The 27,381-nt window shown below is 43.9% G+C and overlaps 1 protein-coding gene across 2 annotated transcripts; it reads right to left on the minus strand.

Moving 5' to 3' along the window:
• Window positions 1-431: 431 nt before the first annotated feature.
• LOC118512503 (solute carrier family 66 member 2) lies at window positions 432-27,313 on the minus strand. Of its 2 annotated transcripts, XM_036057013.1 has the most exons (6): window positions 25,316-27,313; window positions 13,500-13,636; window positions 11,755-12,009; window positions 5,300-5,464; window positions 5,067-5,221; window positions 432-4,970 (listed from the first exon to the last, which is right to left on the minus strand). In XM_036057013.1, exons 1-6 carry the CDS (start codon window positions 25,516-25,518, stop codon window positions 4,887-4,889), a joined length of 999 nt encoding a protein of 332 aa, XP_035912906.1. In that variant the 5' UTR covers window positions 25,519-27,313; the 3' UTR covers window positions 432-4,886. The 2 variants fall into 2 exon arrangements, with proteins under 2 accessions (XP_035912906.1, XP_035912907.1); XM_036057014.1 differs by lacking the exon at window positions 11,755-12,009 and having other exon boundaries at window positions 4,620-4,970; window positions 25,316-27,298.
• Window positions 27,314-27,381: the final 68 nt, after the last annotated feature.

A 27,381-nucleotide genomic window follows, 5' to 3' on the forward strand; every position in this document is an offset into this window, starting at 1 on the left:
AACTGAAATCATATTAATTAGATGGTAAAATTACTATGTTACTTACGTGTTCGATTCTATAACCGTTGAAGTCCTTTTAACAGCTGTTCGAGCTATGTTTTCTTGGACGGATCAATACAATTATTATATTTTACTAGAAGGTGGATGGCCTAAAAGATCCTTCCCAGTTCACCGGAGCCTGGCGAGTCTAAGAAGCTGTATAACAGTGAAATACAGATCATCTCTATGATTTATAGTAAATTGTTCTCATAGATTCAATAACAGAGTCACATAGTCTCAAATAGAAGGCAGTAACGGTAGGTTTAAGAGAAGGCAATTCCGCTTCCTTGACGCGTAATGGCAAGTGCTCTAGAGGTTATGAAATTTAGAAAATTTAATAAATGTCAGTAAATTTAAAATTTCTTTCAGAGTAAAACTCACCACATACAGTATTCGATAATACTCATCCGCTTTTCCGTTTATTACGATTCTTACATTCCCATCTTCTCATCTCTTTCGTCCAGCTCCTTGCTCATCTTCTCATCTAGTTTCATCCACTGCTATCACTATGCATTTCTGGTAATGTGCATTTTCATTCTACACATGCATTTGAGATGAGGTTTACGGGGAGGAAGTAAAAAAAATAGATCAATTTGGTCTGGTTAATCAACTCGCGTGATGGTCAGAACACTTTAGCTTGCTATTTTTGCAACAGCCAACAGAACAGTGACGTCTCAAAGGGAAAATTAATGTTGTATGAATTTTGCTACAAGGATTCTTTTTGAATTTGCAAAACCGAAAAAAAATTTGCTTCACTTGATTACATTTAAACGGAAATGCATTTCATCGGGCCATCGGGGGTAACCTGTACCTTAAAACGTTTTCCCTCCAATCGAGATGATTTGTAGCTAGTTACAGTTTAGTGTAGATAGTTGGTTTTGTTTAGCATAGCTTCATCATCATCATCATCATCACACTCAAGTCTCTTCCTAGTATCGTTTCAGTTTTAAAAGGCAATAGAATGTAATCAGTTACATTGCAGTGGTTTTTAAGTGTAATTAGTTCCATCCCACTTTCCCGCGTTCGCGCTTTCGAAACAACATTTCACGCTTCTCCCCACCACTTGGACCACTTGGTTTGAAATTAAACGCACGCGAAATGGAAACAATAGTACAATTAAAACAGATGGCACTTGACTGGTTTGCTTACAATGCAATGTAACATTCATCGATAGTAGTATGAGTGTCGATTATGTTTTTGATAGTACAGTTTGTTTTTCTTAATCATTATATCCAAATGACGATTGCTTATTCTTTGTCTTGTAAGTCCTTTCGCGCGTATGGTTATTTGCACGATACGCTTGCGGGGGGCCATTCTCAATAGAAGAAACTCTCTCTCTCTCTCCACAGTCCACTATCACGACACATAAAAATGGGTGCAAAACGATTCCAGCGACCAGATAAAGGGGAAAGAATATTTTCGTTTTAATATAGAAACGTTGGTATCCGTTGCATTTCGTACAGCGAGGGAAGATTTTAGATTACACGCACCGCTCTACTCTCTCTCTCTCTCACTCGCCGCTTGATAAATTTCCACCTCATTTCGATGCAACGTACCCGTGTGATTATGTTCTGTTCTTCCCTTATTTAGTGTTCGAGTTTTCAATTAATATTTGCTATGTCTTCTTTCCTTTCTTATTGCCCATCGTATGGAAGTAGCGTTAAGTGTACCGCGAAGTATTGATTAATGGTGCAGTATGGTTTTCATTTGTGTGATTGTTGCCTTTAATTCGCTTTCCTACCTGTCTAAATGGTTTTTAGCCGCATTTTTTTAATCAATTTACAAAATCAAACCAAAAAAAAATTGTACTCAAATTATGACCATTTTGAAGCATTCTTCAAGTCAACAATTCAAACCAAAAAAAAACCGTTGATGAGAAGGGAGCAAACCAAAAATAAACGAAAACGAACACAATTATTAACATAATTTCATTAGGTTTTTTGCTATTAAGCTACGTAATTAATTCCGATTCTTACTTCATACAACTAAGCGAAAAATGCTTCCAGTATTAACTCACGTCAATCGTTTCAGCGCGCTGAAGCTACATACATTGCTTCCGAATTGGGGCAGTACATAGGAGTAACTTCACTACTAAATTTAGTCCGATGTTTTACACCGTCCTCCATCCCTTTTACAAGCTGTACACAATTAGAGAAAAGAAACGGATAGTCCATCTAAAGGAAAAAAAAAATGCTTCACCACATGGAAAGAACACTTTTTGTCATACGCGCGGAAGCAATAATGATTCGGCTGATTGTTGGAGCTAATTTTTCGTTCTTCTTCTTCGTTTTTTGTTTTTGGTAAATGTTGGTAAGGAAACCCAGAAACAGTAACTTATTTTCTCGCTCGCTTTTTTTTATCATGATGCACGCATGATTGCACAGATTAAACCTAATGACTATAATGATACAGTGTTTGCCGTGTTTGAAAAACTAGTTTACTACAAAAATAAAGTCTCTGTCTTTGCTAATATGTTTTTTACAATCTCTTAACCGGCCTAGTTTACCGCTACACACGTTTCGATAAATAATGCTACTTGCGCCACACACAGCCGAGTTCAAGCTTCTTTCCGTGGAGAGAAGAGGATGAAATCAACGAGCGTGGCAGCGGGCTGTATTGAACCGTGTGTTTTGTTTTTTTTTTGCTTAAAAACCCCCCAAAAATATTATTCTATTCAAGTTGCAGTTGCACGATGTTTTTGGGGCCTTTTTTGTTTTGCGTTCGTCAACACCCCCGATTCGATTTGTTTTTGTTCTTTTGTTCACTATTCAGTAAGTAAGCATCTCCATTGCATGTGAGTTTTTCTCTTCTACATTTGTTTTTCTTTGGTCGATTCTTCTGCTCTATAAGGCCATCGAAGTTAGACGCAGGAAGCTAAACGCCGGCGGCCACTGCTATAAAATTACTTCCGGACTTTCCTGAATGAAAATTGCATCCAGAGAATCGAGCCGCGCTCCGAACCCTTTCACACCGGACGATGGTGGCGGCGGTTGCGCAGGACCTTTCGCGCCTTCTTCACGATGCTTCAATTGCTCGTTAGCGCTGGCAGCTGCTGCGAACGCGTCGTCAACCGCAACGGTAGCCTCGTGTTCGCACAGATTACGATTGCTGTCGCTCATGCTGGTGCCACCGCCGGACGATGAACGGAGTAGCGTAGGAACGGTGATGTTGGCACGTTGGCTACCCCCTTCACTGCTACCGCTAGCGGAACAGGAACGTTCGTTTAGAATTTCGAGCTTGTTAAAGTTGAACATGTTGTTCGCCGCGACAAGACGCACCCGCCGCGAACGTTCCACAGCTTCCTCGTCCTGTTCCATCATTTCATCCTCGTCTTCCTCCTCGTCAGGGTTTAGCTGCGCCGAGATTGATTTCAGCTCCGATTCACAGCGAATCTTTATCGAATCATCTGCCCGACCACTTCCATTCACCGCCGGAACCCGGTCACCATCCTGAAGGGCTTCCTCTCCATTACGCAGCGACCAATTCTCACTTTCACTAGTGCGTCCTCGGCCGTCCTCATCGTCGTGACCCAGTTCCGGCACCAGCCCGGACACACTGGCCGCATCGTCCCCGCAACAGCAGCCACCGACGCCATCCAGCTGATCGGTTTGCGTTTCGACTGACCTCATCGTGCGAGATTCATTGTTTGTAGTGGATATGGTCGAGGCGGTAGACTGTGGCCACCACTGCTGCTCCAGCCGTCGTATTTGATCTACATTCATCACTGGCCAGAAGGCCAGTGATGCGTGTCGTCATAAGATGTCCTCGAGCGATTTGGCGTTGGTCGGATAGTGGTGCGTCTTCGGCTGTACGGTCGCAATCTTCTCATCCTCCTGCTTTTCGCACCGTTCAGGTTCCGGCTGCTTGCAGGTGGAGGATGCGTTTGCATGCTGCTCCTTTCGCTCGCCAAATTCTACCATCGCTAAGGCATCGACGTTGTCGTCCTTTGGCCGATCGGTCACAACACAACCACCACCGGCCAACAGTGCATCGTAATGCTTCAGATTGCTCCGATAGTGACCACAGCCTAGTATGTATTGTTCTTTGTAGCTGTTGCTGTTGAGCGTGCAGCTAGAATCGCGGGCCTGGTGAGGACCGCACAGCCCGGAAGTTGCCGTATCGAAGGAACAATTGTCACCGGCCAAAGAGCACCCGTTGAACGTTTCTTCCGTTGGGATGTTCACGTGGGAAGAAGGTTGTTGATCGTCGCTGATATGGTGGTGATCGTTGCTGCCTTCCTCTAGCCCCAGAGTGGTAGTTTCATGCGCGCTCAAACTGAGTTGCCTTCGTTTGGGCAGTGGTAAGGAAGCCGTTTTCTGACGATCACTAAACTTGTCCGATCCACCACGTACACTTATTACGGCCGAATTTCGTACCGGTGTCGTTTCCCGGGGAGAGGACGAAATGGAGTGTGATTTGGAGTGCTGGAAACGGGTGGCCAACCTGCCGCTCTTGCCAACCGCCGTCTGACTGTTACGCCCCGGTGTTAGCGAGCTACGATCACGCGAACGCAACGAAACGGAGCATTCTGCTCCGAGTATGCTATTGTAGAAGGAAGACGCGGCTGATGACGAGCACGCCGTGGCCAACGGAGCAAGCCCCAGCAGTCGATTACAGCCGACCCCAACATCACGACGGCCCGGAAGAATGGGCGCCGTGTCGTTCGAATCTGGTGAAGAGAGTAGCGTACAGCCATTGCCTGGACTGCTCAACGGTTGGTGCTGGCTGTCGACAGCCCTGCTGGTGCTACGAATTGACGAGTGGTGTCGATGCGAATGGATACTGTTCTTGTTACTGTTGTTGTTGTTGACGCTGCCTTGAATAGTTATATTTTGGGGGGCAAACTGCTAATCGCCGCGATGCGCATTACGTGGCGCCGGATTCTTACGGTAAATGTAGACCTGCAACAAAATTGCAAGATCTAGGCTGACCTAATGGGGCGATGGAAACAAAAAAAAACGACTTCCGGTTAGTACTTTCTTCTTTAATAATGGAACGAGCATCCAAAAACTACACTGTAAGCTTACCTGCAGCGTACCGCAGATCCAGAATTGTGTAGGTGCATGTCTTAAAATAAAGTAACCAGTCTTAAACATATCACCAGCAGTCCACATGATCACCATGCAGATGCTCATCCCATGGGTAGATTTATTTTTATAGTTTCTTACAAACTGTGGAAGGCCTGCAAGAGTTCAAGTAAAACAAAGTTAATGAAACCTTTCACTGTATGGCTTCGTCCAATCTCGTTCGGTGTACTCACCTAACATTGCCTCGGTAAAGACGGCTAGGAAGCCGATTGTCTCCATGAACCAGGTAACGGACAGCATCAGATACGTGATGGCAGCACCAACTGCCCATACGACGAGCATAAAATCGACGTACGACTGGAAATCCGTCCACTGCCAGAAGTAGCGCGAGTCGAAATCTGTTTGCATCCAACAGGTACAGTGGCACAGCACAGAAGGAAGCGTAAAGGCAGAAGATAAAATAATTTATTCAGGATTATGACAAAAATTACTATATGTTGGCAAAACACAAGCGTTGGTTAGACTTAAACGTATATACATGACACCTTGCTGATGAGCGAACAAGTGGGGACAAAGGACATATGGGCTTGTAACATTGTAACGAACGGAATGGAGCAAATGGAATGTACATCGTGTAATGAGCATCTCAAGAAAACTCCTAGAAATTGAAACAAAAAACATTAACATAATTAAAGACACACAAACACACACAGACAGACAGAGTTGTTGACCAATAATGGCTAATGGACGTCGAAGGTCTTTCAGAGCAATGAACAATAATGAAACGGAAAACATGCAAACTAGCATCGTAAAATTATGTTTTTCCTGGCGAGCCACGCGCCAACCATTTACGCGCCCACAAATGAAGCCAATTTTTAATCACGGCAAAAGCACGTCAATGCGTTGGGTTGATACTTTGCCCCGTTTTCTTGGTGGGTTATTTGTACATAAGTGAGGAAAAAAGGGAACCATCAACACAACCTCACGCAATAGACAAGCGCACAACAAATGGGATTATTTTTTCGCCCCCCTCCCGTGTCTGGTGCTTCTCTTTTCGCGGACGAACCCAACGGCCATAACTTTACTGTCGGCGTCCTGATGGAGATCGTAACTTGCGCGTTAGAACACATCGTAACGGAGGTGTGGCACAGCCGGAGGACATTACGATTATTTGCTTTACGATGAATTCCACGACGAATGAACAAGCGTTTCGATCTGAACCACACTCGGAGAACGCAATTTCGAAGACTGTATAGCGGGTTAGCTTTAGTCATATTACGCATCCGCCATCGAAGCTGCATGGTGAGCATCAACGCTGAGGTTGCAGAGAATTGATGGTCCTTATGGTGAATGGGCTGAATGCCGTTCATAACAGCGAGCTTTATTTCGCTGTGAAAATAAAACTGTAATCATAGCACTGTTGCTGCCATTACACGTACTTTGCTTGTTGATACAGTAAAGTTCCCTTTTTCTATTTCCACTTGCAGAGAAATAAGGCAGAATTGCGTTCGGGTTAATGCAAGAGCGTCCTCGATTGACTTATTCCCAACAAATCAATTCTCTGTACTGGTTGAAGCATTCCGTTACCGTAAACAACGATACTAGAGGTGAGACGGACAACAAACTAAGAATTTCAATTTACTATCGCTAATCGAAACTGATCCCAACAAGATCACATCAAATTACGTTCCAACGGAAAACGACAATACTTTCTAGGAACTCCTCTCGACCCGGTACTCCCTCCTAACCGGCGGCTCGATAAGGGATGGGGGCACCAGTGCTCGCTTTTCAGTAAAGCATGAAATAGAATTGACCTTTGAAAGCTTTCCCAAGAAGTAGGACACGACCGTGCCAAACCCAAATCCAATGCTATTAATTTTATCAAGCTGTCAATATGTTTTATGCCGGCGAGAAAGTGAAAAGCATTATAAGGGGATACACCCCCAAGTCGAAGTAGAACCGATTGACCGGTTTATCCCACCCATTTTCAGCCCATCATTAGGGATTTCATGATTTTTCCCACCCTTCTTCAAGTGTTCCCCCTGGCAACTTGCGGCTTGCGGTGACATCAGTAAACGAATGCTTGATTGATGGCGCTAACGCTAACATGCGTTTGGGTTTTATCTGGTCTGTTTATGGCGTTTGGTCATGTTGTAAATGGAAATATTCAACTCCACCTCACCTAACAAGGTTTATCGCACTCCCAAACCCTGACTCAATAATACTAATAAGGATTTCAGCGTGAAAGCCCGTTGAAGCTCCACTTCCTGCTTTATGTCAGTGCGCTCGGGAAAAACTGATTGACGTGATTGTTGGAAAGCTCGCTATAAAAAAACCTCCCAAGCCTCAAATATAACACCGTAACCACGTAACAGGCGAAACATCGTTAAAGCGTGTTAGCAACATGTCCAGCCATTTTGACGGAACACTTTGATTGAAGCTCGGTATAATGCTTCCAAAGTTCTACACAGCAACACCTGCGCGCTTACCGTGCATAATCCCAAACTGCCTTGACTTATGGAAGGATTAGCAGCAGCAAAAAAAAAATGGACGCATAATGATTTACTTTGACGGGGGCCCATAAACAGGCACACATTTTACAGATGATTTCTTGTGCCAACAAGCCGCAAACTTTCTTACACGCGGGAGTGACGCTCTTCTTCCGAGGTTCAATCGATTTAGCCAACAACATTTTGTTGTCTCAGCGAATGGATCGAAATTTCCGGGTCGGTCCACGCCAACCCTTCAACCCAAACCAAAGCTTTTCGCGACCTTCTGACGAACCGGCGGCGGCGGCTTGTTTTTTTTTTGTTAGGTTATCCACATCCGTTTCATTATTCGGGACATACTGTTCCGGCCCGTCTTGTGCAGTCCCTTTCTTACAAGGATTCTAGTACGGGTTCTCGGTGACGTTCGCTTCCTGCAATGATCGATGGTTGTTGCTTTTGTCGTACGGGGAAGGGCGTGTACTGTTTGTATATTGATCTTGATTTTTATTGTGAAAAGTGACCTTTTACTGTCAAAGCTATTCGAGGCAAGTTCAAGGCGCAACCAGTTTTTGATGGTGATTTTGTTTATTCTGTGAGATGAAAAATGTATTTTTGTCTAGCGTTTGACTCATTCCACAGATTCTAATACATTTCTTAATATGACGAAGAAAAAGTTGAAAAAAACAAAGACACACTGTTCAAAACGAATAAAAATATAACAAAAAAAAATTAAAAAAAGAATACTAAATAAGTGTACAAAAGCAAAAGTCTATAAAAACAAAACACAAAAAAGTAAAAACAAAACAACAAAATAGAGACGACAAAAAAATGGAAACATGGAAAAACATAACAAAAAAACAAATAGAAAAAAATTGAATAAAATGAGAAGAAAGAATAAAATGAATAAATAACATTTAAATAAGAAAGAATAAAATGAGTAATAAAAAAAGAAATAAAAAATGAAAAATTAAGTAAAAAAAATCAAACACAAAAACACAACAATTACAACAAATTTCACTTCTTCTAACGAATACTAAAAAGATCGTTAAGAATGGGAATGACATAAGATTTTCCACAATCAAACCAACACAAAGCTAACAATACAAAAGAACAAACTAAAGTTGTGCATTTTAAAACAGTTCCCAGTCTGAAAGGAAGAAAAGCCCATCAAAATGAAACGATTGTACTGTTCTGACGCGACGTTGTTGCATCCACTAGAACAAACAACAAACAGCTGCTGAGCAACCTAGTTCTTTCTAATTCTATCGCGAAGCGTATAGCAGTGTTCGGGTTTGTATGCAACCCTGAAAGCGACCGTACTGGAACCGTTCGAAATAAAGTCACTCTATTTATGGCATGCAGCATGCAAGGTACCAGCGCCCCAATCAAATATTGTTGCTTTCGCATTGCTTTGCCGGTGGTTGACCACTGCTGCCAACTTGTGAAAGCTTGTAAAAATTCTATCCTCTCAACAAGAGGGTAAAGCAAAGTATTCGCGGAGAAAAGGAGCGACTTACCACCGGAGGCCATCGAGGGCGTCTTACAAAAGAAACTGTTGATATTCACTTAGTGTAACGGCGTGAGGACTTTTCCGTTCGAGCTTGCCGTATCCTTCCACGGCGATATGCCGCAATCGCCTCGAACAAAACAGCACACTTAACGGTGCGCATGCAAAGCTTACACACACACAGAGTTTTCTGTGGGAAACACTTTAACATTTAGCCAGCGCACGGGAGTTGCTTTCCTGAGATCGTAAATTTATTCAATCATTCCACCCTGTTGGGCATCGTTTGCTGAAACATTGCAATGTTTGTAGCTTAGCAATATTCTGCGGCAACAACAACTAGTGCCGCCCAGAGTTAGCACACAATCTACGCCAACAAGCCAGCAGACAGCTGGTGATTATGGCGTAGCGAGCAGTGGGACATATACCACATGAACTTTTACCACGAATTATGTATCCATAGTCACCATAGAATAAAAATAGGAGAGAGAAAAACAAAAAGCTAAACATTACCACCGACAAAGCAAAACAAACACTTGTGTACATAACTCTTTACAATTTATGCGAAGCTCAACCTGGATATACAAGGACACGGGTTGTCAGTTTCGCGTTTGCATGCGAACCAAACCTTAAAAAAAGGGACTGTTTGTCCTATCCTAAATGTCACGCTCAAAGATCAACTCTTCACCGGCTAGACACCTGATTCTGGTGCAATTTCAAACATACGGTAAAAGGATACAACTTGCAAATGTTAAACAGGATATATCGTTCAAGGCACACATAGCAAGCGAGCACGATGAGCTTTGAAAGTTTCGGCCACATTTACTTGGAGTCTCCGGACACCGGTTCGTTATGTACGGCAACACTACAATGTTGTGGATTGCTGAACCTTGGACGATGGCCAACGAAGGTTGAATAACTGATGAAGGTACGCCGAGCTTCATCTATTGGAATATTCCCCGGTGCACTTTAAAGGGTATACGCAGTCGTGTGAAGCAATAAATATCATCCAGGGAGACGAAACCGTACCCGTGAAAAGTTCATCATGACCTTCAACTATACCAGACTCTGGTTTGCTCCAGACTTTCGAAAGGGGGAAGTTTCACGAACATTTCGCCCGAGCAGCGGATAGAACGTAATTAGGTAATGTACGTACCGAACGCTTTACCGAAAACGTAGAAAGCGGACAACCCCGGCTATCCGGTTACTCAGTTAAGAAACAGTTAAGTAACATGAAACGACAATTAATCAACAGTTTGTGGAGCTAATGCACTCAATTGGCTACCAAATTTGGCAATTTTAGCCACCGAACGTATACGAGCGGTCTCAACCGGAATGGTCCTTCGTATATTCTTAGCCCTCCAAACGCGTACACAGTCGATGACGTCAGAATGTTTTGTTTATAGATACTTGTTTGATAACCATTCGCCCAACCGGGTAACCAGAACTAGAAGCTATGTTCCCCTGTCGACCAGGGAACCAAAGGCAGGACGACAACGGGGGGAGAACTGTTGGGAATTAATATTCCCACTGTACACGCAACGCGAAAATGCGTCAAACCGTGCCACAGATTCCCGAGGGGGCAAGGCAATGGGATCCCATTCACCACCGTTCGAGAAGGCCATTCGGCTGTTTCCAAGAATAGCGGGAGAGAGAGAGCTTCCGAAAGGACCTTTAACTATGCGCTGGTAAGCCCTTGAGAACCGCCGAAACACTTAAATTAGTGAAAGGAAGGACTCGATAAGGAAAATACGCTTTCACACACACACAGACACACAGTTGTTCGTTTCGATTTGGGAGCGTGAAGTCATTCGCCGGGAAAAAAAACTCCTGTTTGAATAAAGGTAACTAAGGGAAAGAAAACTGAGCGCAGCTGATTGGAAATCTTTGTAAACTTCGGTCTATCGAGTACGGTGGGAGGCTAATCGAACAAAAACCTTTCCTTCCCATCTTGGAGACGTCAATGGGAGCACTTCAGCTGCTGAAGGATGGCTAGAAGGACGCCTTGGGGGAATATTACAGCTGTGTCAGCTGTTTTCAGCGAATGCCACGCAACAATGAAACCATAGAAGCTTCGACCGCAAATTCATCACCATATGCTCAGTTCCGTGAAAATGGGTTCCTGGTTCCTAGAACTCTTAGGAAGTCCTTAGGATCGAGACAACAGTACTGATGGAACAGCTGTTTCCGATATTCCTAATAATACGTCTTCGATGTTGGAAATTAATTATAGTATTGGTGTTGATGAAATGATATACTGCATGAACGATTAAGTACGAGAAATCAGAATCTGATGCGCGTGACCTTTCAACCTCACATTATATAATCTTGGACGTTGTGAATCCCCACTTCCAAAAATATTGTTAATTTCTTCACACAAACACTGAAGCCAACATAATTCCATAAAAATGTAGATGATTAGATTGCGTTCCCATATTCTCTCCTTCACTCCCACACACACACACACGCAGTGTCGGAGAATGACGGTTACATCTAGCATGAAGCGAGTGCGGTACTCTATCTACTATGTCCAATATTAGTAGTGAATGGTGTTCTGTACAGTAGCTTGGCACTACCTACAAAACGATATGGATGAAGGGCGAGCGAAAGTTTGAACACATCGAAATGGCGTGGCGGGGTAGTACGGTAGTACAACGATCAAGCCTATGGTTCTTCTTCATCCCCCCGGACGTACCCAGGATATAGTGACGCGATCGTGATTTCTTCAGCGGTCTGGGCTGCCCACCGGCGTCCGACGGTTGCGTTACCAGGGCCGATCCGATACCGATGCTGGTGGTGTTGTTGAGATTGGCCGTGACCGTTGTCGAGGTCGTTGCATTAGCACCGGCCGCCGTCGCAGTGAGATTGGTGCTCGATGATCGGCGAATGTTAATTACACCACCACCGTCATCACCTTTGCCGTGTACCGCGCTAATCACCCCGTCCGTTCCTGTTGACAGTTGGTTGAAATACCGTGTTTGTAATGGGTGGAGGGGGAAAAAGATATATCAACGGTTTTGGAGAACTCGCAAAAAAAAGCACTCGTGGATTTATCGAAGCATTTACGTAGGGAAGTGCTATACTACAGCTTTAGTAAAGCACGGACTCAAGGGGGGGGAGGAGGGTAATGTGCGAGTGCGAAGTTGAGTGCGAACCATACAGGATGTGTTGGAGCGTTCAAGTGGCTCGGGCTGTACTACGAACGGGCGTGGAAATAATGAACTTCCTCATACTCTTGTTCAAAACGGATTTCCTAACAAGCCATGGGTAGAGATCGTTGAGCTAAGGGATGCGGAAAGCTTAACAAAAAAAAACGCTGATTGATGAGATTTTGCGCAAGTTAGTAAAGCGCAAACCATGGGGCGCTAGATAAATTGGTGGCATGAGTGCAGCCTCCATAATGCACGCTTGGGATGACTGCTTCCGTATCGCTCAAGTACGCGCTATTGTTCAAGACTCTGTCACTTGAGAGCATATCTGATAGGTATTAACAACGCTGTCATGGAAGAATTTTATTGCATACACTTTTTCTATAGCACGTCCTGCCTTTGCCCAAAGCAAAAGTTGTACTTCAATTTTGTCATAACCGCCCTACAAGAAGAAAGGTGGAGGTCTTGAAAACAGTACAATATCTGCACCAGTTGCAATTTGGGAAGCAAAACACTACTAACCTAGTTCTATCTACTGACGTAAAAATCATTCCATCGTTCCAAGCACAAGAAGATTGAACTGATTGTAAAACAAAAACCACAAACATGAATTCGTTTCTCACAAGGACGGGCTAGCCGAACTCAACAGCAAACACATTGAACCTCTCTAGAATACGGCTAACCTTGTGTGCTACAGAGAAGCGTCGTGCAGCTAAAGCTGGTGCAAAATTATGCTGGTCGATGCAAATGTGCTACTACTACTACTGCTACGAAATGCTACTTTCTACTGTGACTTGCAACAGGAGTTAGTCTACAGGGGGTGCTGCCTGTGCAAAAGCTGCAATTGGAAACCGTTTTCTGTCAAGCTGTTTGGGGGTGGAAAACTAGACCAAAAGAAGTGCCGAACGGTTCGAGCACACAACCACCGCTGTGTGCTCGTCCTAACAAGATATTCCAACGGAACGACGACGGTGAAGATGGTGGCGAGTTAGCGCTTCTGCTCATCAGGGATCTGGGTAGGTCGGTCTTTGTGCCGCGATAGGTTATGTGCATGGAGAGCACACATTTTGCTGCGTGTAATGCGGTAGCACACCACTGAAGCGAAAAACCACCTTGGGATACAGCTGGTGGGGAAGGTGATCCATCCGCAGCAGAATGCGGAACCGAACCGAATAGCAGCGGCGGAAGGAGTTCGGAAGTAAAGGAAAAGTGAAGCGTATTGCCTGCGTTCGACTGCCCTTGCAGCGATGCAGAAGGTGCGATGCATTGCAACAGGCGCTGCACTACTGACCTGAAAAGACACGCTCCCGCATATGCATGATCGCATTGTTCCGGCGCACCCTCACGCACAGGTGTATCATCAGGAACATGGTTATGTTCATCACCACACTCTGCACCAGCAGCGGAAGCTCGTAGCGGCTGGAAAACCTGTAGCCGGAAAGAAAAGACGATGGAAACAAACATAATTAATTACCATTCGTTAGTTTTCGGTGCCTAGAAAAGCGTTTTTATACATTACAAATGATTCTAATAATTAATAAAATCTCCACAGAGATTAATTATCTGTTCGTGTCCTGTGTTACTTTATCTTTGGAAAGATACTGGAAAGGCGAAGGGATTCATTAATTATGGGCATTTTACACTTGGTCCCATTTCTTGATTCATTAGTATAAATTCATTAGTGTTGATTCATTAGTATAAATAGCAAATTATAGCAAGACGCAAATTTAGGCTCAGTATCCAACAATGTCCTGAATATATAAAGAAAGATTGGCGTTAAATGTCTTTGAAAACACGGGTTTAAGAAGTACAAAGGTATATGATAGTGGATTGTTGTTCGTTAACTTATCCTTTTTCATCATATCTGAAGGATTCTTCCCAATCTCGCTCTCGAATCTTACAAATAGTAGCGGCTGATTGTGCAACGTTAAACTCTCTCCACAATATTTCGTGGTGCTTGCCGCGGTTTGACAAGATTTACACGAGGCAATGTTACAGGATATTCGAGAAGAATTCATCAAGTTCCAGGTAGTTTTCACACTCTTCAGGACAAAATTTAGCATTTTAAAGTTGAGCTGGAATCACTTGCAGTTTGTTGACAAGCCTCAAGGTGGAGTAGAACCTATCCAGCTATTCCTGGATTGAACTGAATATTTGTAAAAATAATCTTTTAAACTGTGAAAAGAGTTCTGGAAACTGGACTACGATCCGTAAGACTACAAACTCCTAATCGTCCAACAAACTGAAGATTTACTTGAAAATGTTCAACTTCATTCTGAATAAGGTCAATAAATTGTTTGGGGTCCGAAAGCTTATCTAGAGCATTATTCACTATCCAGAACTAGCTTTACAAATGTAAATTATGGCTCATAGTCAAATAAATAGACGAATGAAGTCAAATAACTCAAAGCCTCTATATACAAACAAACCAACTATTAGTCATAAATGGAATTAAAATATTGCAGAATACAACATCGATTGATTTTATCGTTCTGTTTGTAAAAAGTGTAATCCGAAACACGATGTACTTAACATATCACCAATGAACACAGTGCTAAAAACCTAAAGCCTGGACTCACAAAAACCTAATAAATGGAAAAAAACGATCAAAACCATCTTTCCAAACTCAACAAACATACGTGCTGAAGCGAAATACAATCCTGCTGATTCCAAAAATATCCCATGGTAAGTGCATCTCAACCCCTTGCATGACGTGAACATACAAAATGCATTACGTTACACTGACAAGTGGAAAATGTAAAGTGACTACCGGTAGCTTCACTAATTTACCAGAACATCACATCCACAAAAGCAACACGAATCGATCCACATCTCTAGCGCGCTTCATTCATCCTACGGAACCAGGTTACCAGAAGCAAAAATTAAAAAAAGCGGCAAATCTGTCTCTCAAAATATTCTGACGGCCGTTTCAAGAACGCTTGTAACTGAAACATAGTACAAATTTAATGACTTTCATGTTTTTCGTGGCTTCACGATGAAGAAACGAAAAAAAAAACGCAGAAAACAGATTGGCACCGGACCTGTGCACCGTCCTCCATACGTTTATGATTTGTAGATGTTTTATTTTTAGGTCAGGGAAGGAAGCAAAACAAACAACGAAAAGTCTAAATCAGGCCGGCCCCACCCGGTGCTGCGAGAGAAAATGCGCTGCAAAGTGGAAGTCAAACACCAGAAAACACTTCATACATTTTGCACACATACTTGCGCTTCCGATTCCTTGTGCGGTTTTCTTGGTGACACTCGCGCTACAGTTCGCTTCGGGGGACACAGGTACCTTTTTGGCAAGCGGCAGGCCTGCCATATGATGATGGTGTCACCCGCAAGGCCTATACTACACCGGTGACACTGTGAATTCTAACCTTGTTTTGGTTTTGATGGGCGTTTGGCCGACTCTTCAACTCCATGCGGTTGATTTTTAGCTCAGTTATTTATATCGATTTTCGACCGTCCACAGCATGCTGACACGGAACCGTTTTGGGACGGGAGAGTTAAAAGCGATGGATAATTGGAGCAACACTATCTTAATTCACCCAAAACGTCAGCGTTACTTGATTGCTGACTGCAGAGAGCGGTGTAAAAAAATAATACAGTAATCGCTTTTTGTTTATTTAAACTCTTGATAGAGTGGATATTGTTCAAAAAACGCCGACGATGAAGTGATTCAGTCGAACGCTTTTGTAAACAATTTTAAAAGCATTCGCCTTAAAGGCATCCCTAGTAACTCCTCGAGTCCCCTCTCGAATCCCTAACTCATGTATGTGGCCCAAAAGAAGTATGTAGGTGAACGATAACGCACGCCTTCATTTTGCAAATGAAACCGAAAATGAAGCAAATGAAACGAAATGAAATTGTGCAAAACCACGTAGCTGATTAAAGTAAAATTATTCACGTAAACTTCCTAAGCGACACGCTCATAAACCAGGCTTGTGCAATGGACAGAGGGAGGCCCTAACGCTCCGCTGACGAAGTAAACATTCGCCATTATGTGCTTGCAATCGGCTGTACGGCCGGCGTGGACATTCTTCACAAATCCTAGCAAAAGCGACTGTTTGTAGCTGCTTATCACTGACAACGGATTCGTCCGTGATGGGCGACCGTTCGAGGTTGAGCAAACAATCAATAATAAATCTTGATGACTTGAGCAAATCAACGGGCAGTGAGCTGCGACTAGACGATAAGCAGCCGTAGGCAGCACTTGTGAAGAGGCTGACCGGCCTTCTTGTCGTCCGCTACTGGTCGTTTTTGCTGGTCAGTTTTAGCTTCCAAAAATGGGTGACGAAACCATATCGTACACCATCGAGCAGATCACAGAATCGTCCACTTGCAGAAATAGATTCGAACTCTGCCTTTGCTCCGTCGTTCAATTTTTATGTAGGTCAAGTCCATCCAACAGATGGGCAAAAGCAATCAGCATCTCGGCACACAGGACTTACTCAGTTATGAACGCAACAGGCCAATGGCGGACAGGTACCAGAGATAACTTCATCTCCGGATCTCCGATCGAAAGTGAAGATTCCCCCGGCGTACGACGCCGAGAGTACCAATGAAGAAACTTTATGGTCAACTATCCACAAACACACACACAAACCGTTTATCAACTTGCAAGAAGAAAGTTCATCAGAAATAAGCCCATTTGAGTTTTGAACTACTGCCACACTTGACAACTAAAGTCAACTTCAAAAACTTGATGATGACATCCCGAAACGAAACTTTCATGCCGAGCAAACTTCCACCACAAACGAAAACTTCCACATTGACGATAATAGTTCGTTATCTTGCTTCAGCAGCTAGTAGTAGCGTCGTTTCCAGCATTCTAAACTAACGAGAACGAGAAGGGCAAAAAACACACAGTAAACCAGCTTCTCCAGCATTCTAAACTGAGGTGCTCCTGTTATCCAATTGAGCCGAATTACTGCGAGGCCATGTTATGTTTTTATGATTTAATTCCGTGACCTCCGTCGTCGTCATACGCTTCGGCCTTCCTCGTCCAGAGGATTAGTCGGGTAAGCCACACACACACACACTCTGTAACCCACTCCAATGGAGAAAGAGAAAGAAAGATGGACGGCGTCGTGGTGCGAACAGGGCGATCGAGACACTTTGCCAAGCAATAATGATATGTAAGGATTTCTAGTCGCAACGGCTGGTACAACCGTCTAAACGAACCACCAAGCGAATGTGCACGCACGAACAAGCTGTTGATTCGCGGTCAATGTCGCATCGAGGCGTTGCAATGTTGGCTGTGTGCCGTGCCAATAGAGAGTGTTGTTGGGGGAAAAGAAGGACAACGACTAGACGATTGTGTTTGTCCCTTGGAGAGAAAGAACAGTGGTTAAGCCCTTGCGATCGAAGGAGTTAAAAGAATGCACTTGAGTGTAGTCATATAATATTTAAAGACAAAACTGTTTCATTGTTGTTCGAATGTGTGGTATTCAACTGGAGTCATTTCAACAAAATTCCATAATATATCACTTATCTTCACAAATACAAATTAATTCATTCATGACACACGAAACTCGGTCTTCCCGAATAGAACTTACTGGTTCCTATCAATTGAACGATGATTCTGCACGAGAATATTATTGCCAAAATTGGTTAATTCATTTAAGAATGAACCCAAACGAATGAATCACCATCGGTGAATCAACATCGATCGCTCAATTCACAGACAATTGAATTTGGGAATCGAATTAGCAATTCGCCGAACTTCAAAGCATCTTCGAGCTTCGCATGCACCCCGAGGCTGGCACTTTTTTATTAACGACATTATTCACTGCTATCATACCAACGAGCAATAAAATTTAACCCACCACACTAAACAAACCGAGTTAATCATTGCTAAACGGTTCGGATGGAGTTTGCCTTGTGGGACTCGGTTGTTCCACCAGCCCCATCTTGACAGACTCTACGGAGAATATATTAAGCGCAGTGAGACGAGCGAGATATACACAGCCCAAAACGAATGAATAATAAAGTAGCAGCGAAGGCGGCTACATTCATGTTACACAGTTACGTACGAGGGTGGCCGGCATTATGGTTGGAGGTGTCTTACTTTTCGAAACAGACAGCTGCGCCTACAGCAGCCTTGGTAGTACATTTTGGCTTAAGCGAATCTCTGATAAGTAAGACTGTTTTGAACGATTTATGAGCGTACACTGCAATGAAGTTCAGAAAATGGGAGGATGGTATTTTATCAGCTCCAATCTTACCGGGTGTCACCATCATACGTTACCATCATGATGATGATATTACAGAATAAAAAACAATAGCACTGTACGCTAATTTGAATGTGTGCTGGCGCGTATGCGGCAAAAGTTTACCCATGCGTTGCTACAGTTTGCTGGGAATTAACTCATCAGGCAGTTCTGGCAAACATCAGAGCTGCTGTAATGGATGTATTTTTTAGCAAAAGTTTCGTAATTTACATTTTTGTCAAATGTCAACTCCTCGTCACCTGTAATTGACACCTAACTGTGTCCATTGCGCTCGATGGACCAACCACCCCATACACGAACCCTTTGGCTCGACCAAAGCTTCTAATTGGTTCATCTGTACAGTTGCAATCTAACTGGCCACTTTATCCATCATGCTGCTGCAGCTCGTGCATCATCATGTTACTCGCCTGTAACCGCCGGACCCGTCATCGGACATCCCTCGGACACTACCGGCAAAACCAGTAACGTTAAACTGCAGCACGCTCCAATAAACTGTTTGTGGGCGTCTCTCCACAATTTTTAACTCCCATCCTCTGTTTCCGCAATACAAATCATCTAAACGACAAATTGCTTTGGCACCGGGCACGAATATTGCATTCGGCGGGGGTTGCAAATCGATGGATCTCTGTAGCGAAAACCGGGGGGAGTTCTGATCGTGGCCAGCTGCTTCGGTATGTAGGTTGCAATTTTTTTTTCCTCTCTGTTCACCCAATTTACAGCGCCTTTAGCATGTCACGTTGTGTGGTGAAACTGAAATTGAATTTACTTTCGACCGGTCGCTCTCTGTGGCTAAATTCAATTCCGAGCGAAACTATGTAAATCACTAATGAACTTTGTGTCACGGGAGCCGTCGTCGGTGAGTATTTTGGGATGGGAAAAGAAAACTCAAACGGTGAGTTTGTATGCCCGGGTTGGTAAGCACCGTAATATGATTTTCGGAACAAATTGTCCACAATTCTCCACAGAAACAAAGTCACAAAACAATGGCGATAAATACTGCTCACAACTTCGAAATTGCTTTTAGCGATCAAATGTCAAAAACACCTTCTCAAGAGAGACGTCCTTCCGATCATGGTGATGACTCTCACCACAAAGAGATTTTTGTATCTTGATAGTAGTTGAAGTAAATTTTCTACAAAGTTTATATTTTATAGTAAAGTTGTCAGAGATCTTTGCGAAGTAGGAAACTGCCAACCTTTCTGCAAAGTATTGTGCACCTCAACGCATCCACCTCCAATAAATTTATCATTTTGCCCACAGTCGTTTATTATGACAACTGGCATCAAACGATGATGACAACAGCCGGTAAATAAACAAGAAACAAAAAAGTAACAACATCCACATCTTTAAAAGGACACAGTGTTGGAATCGGGTTCTCTTTGGTGACGACGCCGGCTTGTTCGAAGAGTTCATCACAATCTTGACTGTGGCCATGAATTCTGCCGCATGGCTGATCGCAGTAAAGAGGCACACGCTGGTTGATGAGATCACGAAAACTGGTTTGACTGGCGTGTGGTCGAGGTTGTTCTAACCATTAGTTCAGTCTTGCTCAACTAATAAGCGTAGGGTGGTGTGAGTTTTATCCTGCCATAACACACAGATGTTTCAGGTCATCGGTCTGATTGCTGAGGAAAGCTAAATAAAACTGTTTCCTTGTCAGATTATCCCGCAAACATCACTGAACAAACATAAAGTTTAATAGTAATATTGACAGCATCTTATTGGGACAGACACTGAAGAGTTCTACCTACCGATATATCTTATTATGGCATATGCTTGAAAGTTTTATCTAAAATTTAATTTCTATGCTTTTTGTAAGACTGCTAGAGACTACTATACCCATTGATGAAACTATAGCCTTGAGTCAGCGAATTCGGTAGAAATAAATTAATTTATGCGATGGTCTTTAGGAAAGGCGTCTAGGAATTTCATAATCTAGATAACCTCGGCGATCCGATGATCACACATCACAGATGCCAAGTCCAGCTCCTAGTATACTATCCGGATAGGTACATCCTAATCCGGACACAAAACTATCCAGAACAATCTCAGGATCTATCTAGGAGCTCAGAACTATCCATGAAGATAGGCCGAGATCGTACGCGTTTCTAGTACCAAAGAAAAGGAGTAAGAGGAAAGATTGCCTATCTGCTGTTAAAGCAACGAAACAATTGGTTTAATAGTCATAAAATATCTAACAAATATAATCACTTTATTACCTTGTTAGGACTACAATAATCGATAAAGCAACAGGTCAACATCATTCATCCACGCGTACCACACACAGCAATTGCGCATTCGCATAAGTGACATAAAAATTACATATACATATAGATCTTCCCAATTAACGGCCAGCAGCTCCGCAAGCACATTGGGTTATGAGGAAGAGGTATACTTAACACCTACCACAATTGACACCTGTGACGTTTCATTAGCAGCCTCCTTTAACCCTTCATTAGACGCTAATCAAGAAGGGTTTTGATTAAAAAAACTCTTGCACGGAATCAAATACCGTAATATTTACTAACAAACTTCCATTATAATCATCAACCATCGACCACAAAGCAATGCAATTCCTTTGCTTATCTACTCTACCGTCTGGAAGATGTATGCCCGTGTCCTATTCCTTGGCTTCAAACAGCCAAGCCTCTAATGCCATTAGCGTAAAGAAGGTGCGCTTTTTATCCTTTTTCTACAAACGCATTTCCACCGCGTGCCGAGGTTCGTCTGCTATTCTAACACACCTTCTTTTTGAATCCGGACGAACAACACCACGTTCCCGACCTGCCCCCGACCGGAGAAAGAGCGATAGTTTATCGGTCTTGCTCGTGCAAAAGGCACGTCCTCCAGTGGCGCACCGTCTAGAACTTTGCAAACTTTCAGGTAAGTTGAACGGCGGAAGGACGGCCACAGTAAGAGGCAAAAATAAATCAATACATATTAAAGAAAGCCCAAGCTCGGTGTACAAAATAGAACCAACCCATAGGAAACACCGTGGAAAAGGTAAGATTTTTGCAAAAGCACTACACGTTGAGCGTCCCTTGAAGACGATGATGGAGGACGTACAGCAAAACTGGAAGCAACAAAAAAAAAACTATCGGCTCGTAATGGCGGTGGCCCATCGAGCATTAGCAATTCACGCATTAGCACGTGCAATGCACTTACCTTTCCGCCTTCTATTTCGAACCCCCCGGCATACCTTGAAGCTTTTCAACCATCGTTCAAGCTTACTGTTTAGAATCGTCCATACACAAGCACACAGTACAGAGTATAGGGAAGAAAAATATTAAACATGCCTAATTCGCTTTGTTTTTGCGTGGATAAGTAGCAGCGAAAATGGTCTGGCAAGAGACAGAGAGTTGAACATTTTATCACGTTTCTCGTCCACCCATCGCATATCTTGCTGTTCCGCACCCCCAGCGCTATCCTCGCCACAAGCTCATTGCTATTCGAGGCCAGCCAGGCAGGGGAAGCGATCAAAAATCAAACCAAATCCGGCAAAACGGCTACGGATGGGGTGGTGTGTATTATCGATTGGCCACAAGTTCGTCTGCCTTCGTCTGGTAGCAGCAGATTGCAGTCGAAATTTTCGAATCAGCTGTTGCCGGGCGGTCGTTGGGCAACTATTGCAAGCGAAATGTGTATCCATCGACGGATGGATGGGGGCGTACATTTCATGCAATTCATTACCGGTTATCATCAACGTCAGCTGGATTGTCAGTGAAATTAGGAGAACTTTTATTAAATAGATGTCAGGAGAGCTATCGTACCGGGGCAGGAAATTATCATTTCAATTGAGTTTGCGTTAAATTGCTTCAACAGGGAGATGCTTAAAAGTATTGAAGTTAATTATATGATTTTGAAGATTTATGCCACTAACAACTTCTTCTTGATTAAAAAAAATCCTGAGAAAATTAATAAGAAAGAGGTTTACAAAGTGAAGGTATTGTGGCAAAATATGTTAAGAAATATAAAAAAAGTATTCCAGACTTATACAGAGGATTGTCTCTTCAAATTCGTCCGAAACTTAAAAGAAACAGATGAAGCTGACATCATATGATCCCCTAGACATACTTGTCTAGAACAATTATAGTCCCGGTACTTATATATGCCTCAGAGACATGCACTCTGTCCAAAAACTAACGGAGTCCTTCGAGCTCAGGAGATCCGAAGGAAGAGGAGGATCAAGTTCAGGGGTTGAGGATACTCAGAACTACTAAAGAACTCACATGCGTAGAAAGACAATGGTGGAGCAACCATAGCAACGAGTTTTATCTCTCTATTGAGAAGCAGATCAAAAGGTTAGTCAGATCATTAGAGTGACACCAGAAGAAGGCTTTTTAGGCAGAGAAGGTTCGTCCGGCCGAAATTGAGAGGGAGTAATGGCGTTGATGCGCCCGCAAGAATGTCTGGGATATCGGATTTATAGACGACGATGATCAAACGATTGCGATATCATCTGCGGCATCTGCAGCAGGTCGAGACCAGGTTAATAATTGTTCCAAAATATTTAGAGTTACATTACAGATTGAAGTGAGAAATCAAAGAGGTTTAATCGTAATAAGCCTCCTTATTCAATTGATTAGGATCATTCAACTGAATAATTGATACACAACTTTGGCCTGAATAAAGCAACGTATTCTTCGACTTCCAACTGTCACAACCTCAAAGTATGATTCATATAGAAGTATTATTGAATCTAATTTCTTCTATTGTCAAACTTCTACAACAGTCTGTAAGTTCTCAGTTTAAAATTAGTTTAATGAAACACCATTTATCAGGGCAAATTGTTACGATGAAGAAGCAAACGCTCTTTGAATATTCATATCAGTACATCGATGATAAATATTGATGCCTGGAACACCCACAGACTAACAATAACAGTAACAATAACTGCAGAATATTTATGACAACTTATTTTTAATTACGTTGCCGAGTGAGCTTACTTTCGGCAGAGTTTCATCCGAATGTGCCGCAGCGAGAGTCCCATTACTCCACACGTCCAAAGTCTCAGGTCAGGTTATCGCCCGACACTACCAAACAATCGATTTCATCCCCGGTTCCGGTCGCAGGAGGTTGAACTTAAAGCACGGTTCCCCCCCGGTAATGCTCCAACCGGTATGCAAATTTGCACCGCCACGTTTTGCACGTTGCAGGCGCGTTGGCTACTCCACTATTACTTGCATCATGTGCCGATCCGGCGCGCGAGAGGCATCCGCACTTACATACGCGTCCATTGCTTGGGATGTGGAGGTGCGCGCAATTGTGCTTATTGCGTTTGTTTCCATTTGTTTTGGCACCTCCCCCCAAAGGCCTCACACCCTTTATGATCGCACTCCGTCGGCATTGCCGCAACGTTCGATCATCGTGCTACTCGGCTACTTCCACCGCCAACTGCTGGTACGGTGGGTGATGTGCTTTGTACATCTAATGAATATTTTCTTGCGCTTGTATTCATGCATGCGGTGGGATTGCGGAAGGAATTGTGTGCCTTTTTTGCCATTTCCCATCCAGCATGGTACGCGGTCTGGTCGGCGAGCGCGAATAGTTGGACTAGTTTCTGTGGTCCGGTCTCTCTTGTCTTATCGCGTCATTTTCAACTTATCGTTTCGCTATCGAGTGCCTATCTCCCGCCCGGGTTCGGAGCACGAAATGCGATAAAGTATGAGTAAGCATATTCGATGATCAATCAGTTGATTCATAGGTGCGAAGGAAAATATATTAATTCTGTAGTTTCCCCCGCTTTAACGCAAACAACACATTCTGTAGGCTGTTTATGAGTAGATAAAACTAAAATTGCTTAGCCAAAACAGTTTAAAAAAATCGCCTAATATTTGTTGGTCTAGCAACTTCCAATCTGATGGTCTTCGTTGTGTCAACAAGAGTGTTGAAGTTGTGCTCAGTAAACACAAGCTCCAGATTGTGCAAAATACTATGATTCAGTTATGAAACATAAATGAGTAACCAAAACCGTATACTTTCCGTTCGACTTCCCTCGACAGACTCATACTCAGGGTATGGGATGGTGTGATTACGGTTCCAGTGAGCATCGAGCTCGATTTCACTCTACCTTTGCACGCATTTAGTTAAGCGATAAACAATCGATTCCGCCTGGCACAATAACCATATACCATTTTGATCATTCTGTCGGTTCTAATACGCGGGACCAACCCCGAAAACCCTGAAATGCCTATGATAAGACGGTCAAGCGTTGGGCCAGCCGGCCAGCCAGCCAGAATGTAAGATCCCACCGACATAGACCGGTTTGTTTCGACCACCGATGGGTTGGGCTGCTACTATTGTTATCTGATGCTATATGTTTTCGCTTTTCCTTCCAAACCCTAACCGAATTGCCAACCGCATACCGAGTGCCGGACCTATACCGGACATCCGGACACTTTCCGGGGAGGAATAGTAGAAAAAGGAATTCTACCTTTCTAATTTTAATACACCAGTAAAAAAAAAACACCCAGACCCGGACATATTTTTCAACCGAACAGTCTCCGCCTGCCTTCCGCCATCGAAAAGGTCAAACATTCCGATACCGAGAAGCAAATGGGGACTACAAATTTTGTCCTTGCAAAGGTTAAAGAAATATTATTCTTCCGTCTCTGGCCAAGCGAGGAAGCGGATTAGTTCGATCGATTTGTCGAGAGCTCCAAAACCGCGAAGAAGGATTATAAAGCAGCCATCGGCCTAAACGTGGAATGTTTTCCCGTTCTAGTGGTAGTACTTCATTCTTCCTTTTCCCCGTAATAAAAAAAATCCCACGAGTGACATAAAGCTGTAGTAGCTACAAAAGTTATGAAAAAGTTGAAGATTAACGAAAGAGCTAACGAAAAAAAAAATCCATGATGATACGGTTACTTACCAGAACAGTATTCGGAGTGTGTTGGCCACCAGCAGGGCAAGGCAAACGTGTAACGAGAACCCTTCCGGATCCTGCGTCTGTTTGATCTGTCGGTACTGGGGAATGTACGGCAATACGCCACCGACCACCATAAACGAGGCGGACGTCCATCCGACCAGATGGCCCACCGTCAGCCCCAGCTCATCGTTGATAATCCAATCCATCGTGAGGCGATACTTCGGCTTTTCTTTCGACCTACCGCACCCGGACACCCCGGGGATGCTGGTGTTTTGTGTCTTTGCTGCTGTCTTAAACACTATCTTTCCGTCTTTCCGGATTGTCCGTCCGATGGATGGGGAAGTTTCACGGTGCTGAACAAGTGGCGTGTGGCGGTTATTCTAATATCGCACATCGGTTCCGGTTACCATCCGCTTCGCGTGTTCCATCGAGCAGCCGAATATGGGTCGTTTGTGGTGAAAAAATTGCACATCCGGGGCAATTTTTTTTCGCCGGCCACCCCGGACATTTGCATCATCTGATCGAGGTTTCCGTGGAGTGTGATGATGATGTTCGATGCTTTGTCCCTTTCTTGTCCAACAAAGAAAGATATCAGGCCCTTGTTCCGCTTTTGTTTCCGTCCAACGGGACGGTTGTTTGATCTTGCGGGCTGGGGATCTATATTCTACCCGTTTCTGCAACAAAACCAACCACCAATTCGATGATTACTTTGTTCGTTTCGCTGATGGTCGCTGGTGTCGGTCGTCTTCTATCGCCTTGGAGATAGTGGTACGATAATCCGAGCCTGCCTTGACACGCTTGCTTGACGACGCACACTATCACTTCCCGTGACTTCTCATGTGACAGATGCTGTGTCCTAGCGTGAAGCGCTCCGGATGCCTCTCAGAATTTCAACGACACACTTTTCCGGGTTTTAGTTAGCTTCGCAATTTACAACACACGATTACAGTTGCTTCCCGAAGCGCACTGATAACACGTGAGCGCTGGGCGAGAATGTGAGTCCGGGACGTGGAAAGTGTAAACACGCGAGATTAATTCCACATCGTCTCCGGTTGCCCTTTAACCCGGAGACACCTCGGCTAGATTCTAGCACCCCTTTACGCGCGAGATATCAGACAGTTTTCCAACCATCGAAGCCGGCACTTTCGCACACAAGTGTTGTGCCGACCTTGTTTCGCAGATCTTTTCCGCAAGTGGAACCCTCCGAACCCTACTCGGCCGGCCCGCTTCTCGCTCGTTCGCTCTCTGTCCCTCCCGTTCGGCGAGTGCTGACTTTCTTTGGCCTCGTTTTTCCCTTTGGTCGATTTGCACCAAGTGGCTTGATCGGTTTCAAGCGCCGGGCTGTGATGCGGTGGCGACTGGAAGGAAAAGCGAGTCCATCACCCTGCGGAATTGCAGTGCAGTCGCGGCGGCTTTCACGGAGCGAAAATCACACTCACTACGGTGGAACGCGAACACATCGAAGAAGAAAACCGGGGGGAAATAAAAATCACTCACAAATTTTCGGGGAAAGGGAACGTATTTTTAGCACACCCAACACGGCACACACACACGCGCGAGACGCGGACGACGGCTTTTCCGACGACCGTGTTTCTACCTTTAACTTTATTGCTTTCTGTACACCACCTTACTACAAACTGCTCCTTTTTCGGGTAAAGGAAATTAGAGGAAAATTCGTAAACATTACCCTACACACGCACACACACGCTCGTAAGCACACTGCAAAAGTTTGGGCTCTTCGTTCAGCCGTCTCCCGATGCACTGAAGATCACCGCAGCACGAAACATTCTGGTGAAGCACACTTGTGAAATTCTGTATTCACGGCACTACACGACGACACCGGATCGGATGCGTGGACCGAGGACAAAGAGCCCGCTGATAACGAATGCTGATCCGTGGGCCAATACGCGCGATTGGCGAGCCTCGTCTCGTTTTTACTGGCCTTTGCGCGAGCGACGACGGCACACAACGACGACCGTGTACGATTTGGCTTGCTGTATTTTACTGCCTTCTTCTTCTTCGCACTGCCGCACTATGACAACAAACAACGGGCTCAAGTGTTGCTTTGA

The sequence above is a fragment of the Anopheles stephensi genome, chromosome 3, assembly GCF_013141755.1.
Source record: "Anopheles stephensi strain Indian chromosome 3, UCI_ANSTEP_V1.0, whole genome shotgun sequence".
Lineage (NCBI taxonomy): Eukaryota > Metazoa > Arthropoda > Insecta > Diptera > Culicidae > Anopheles > Anopheles stephensi.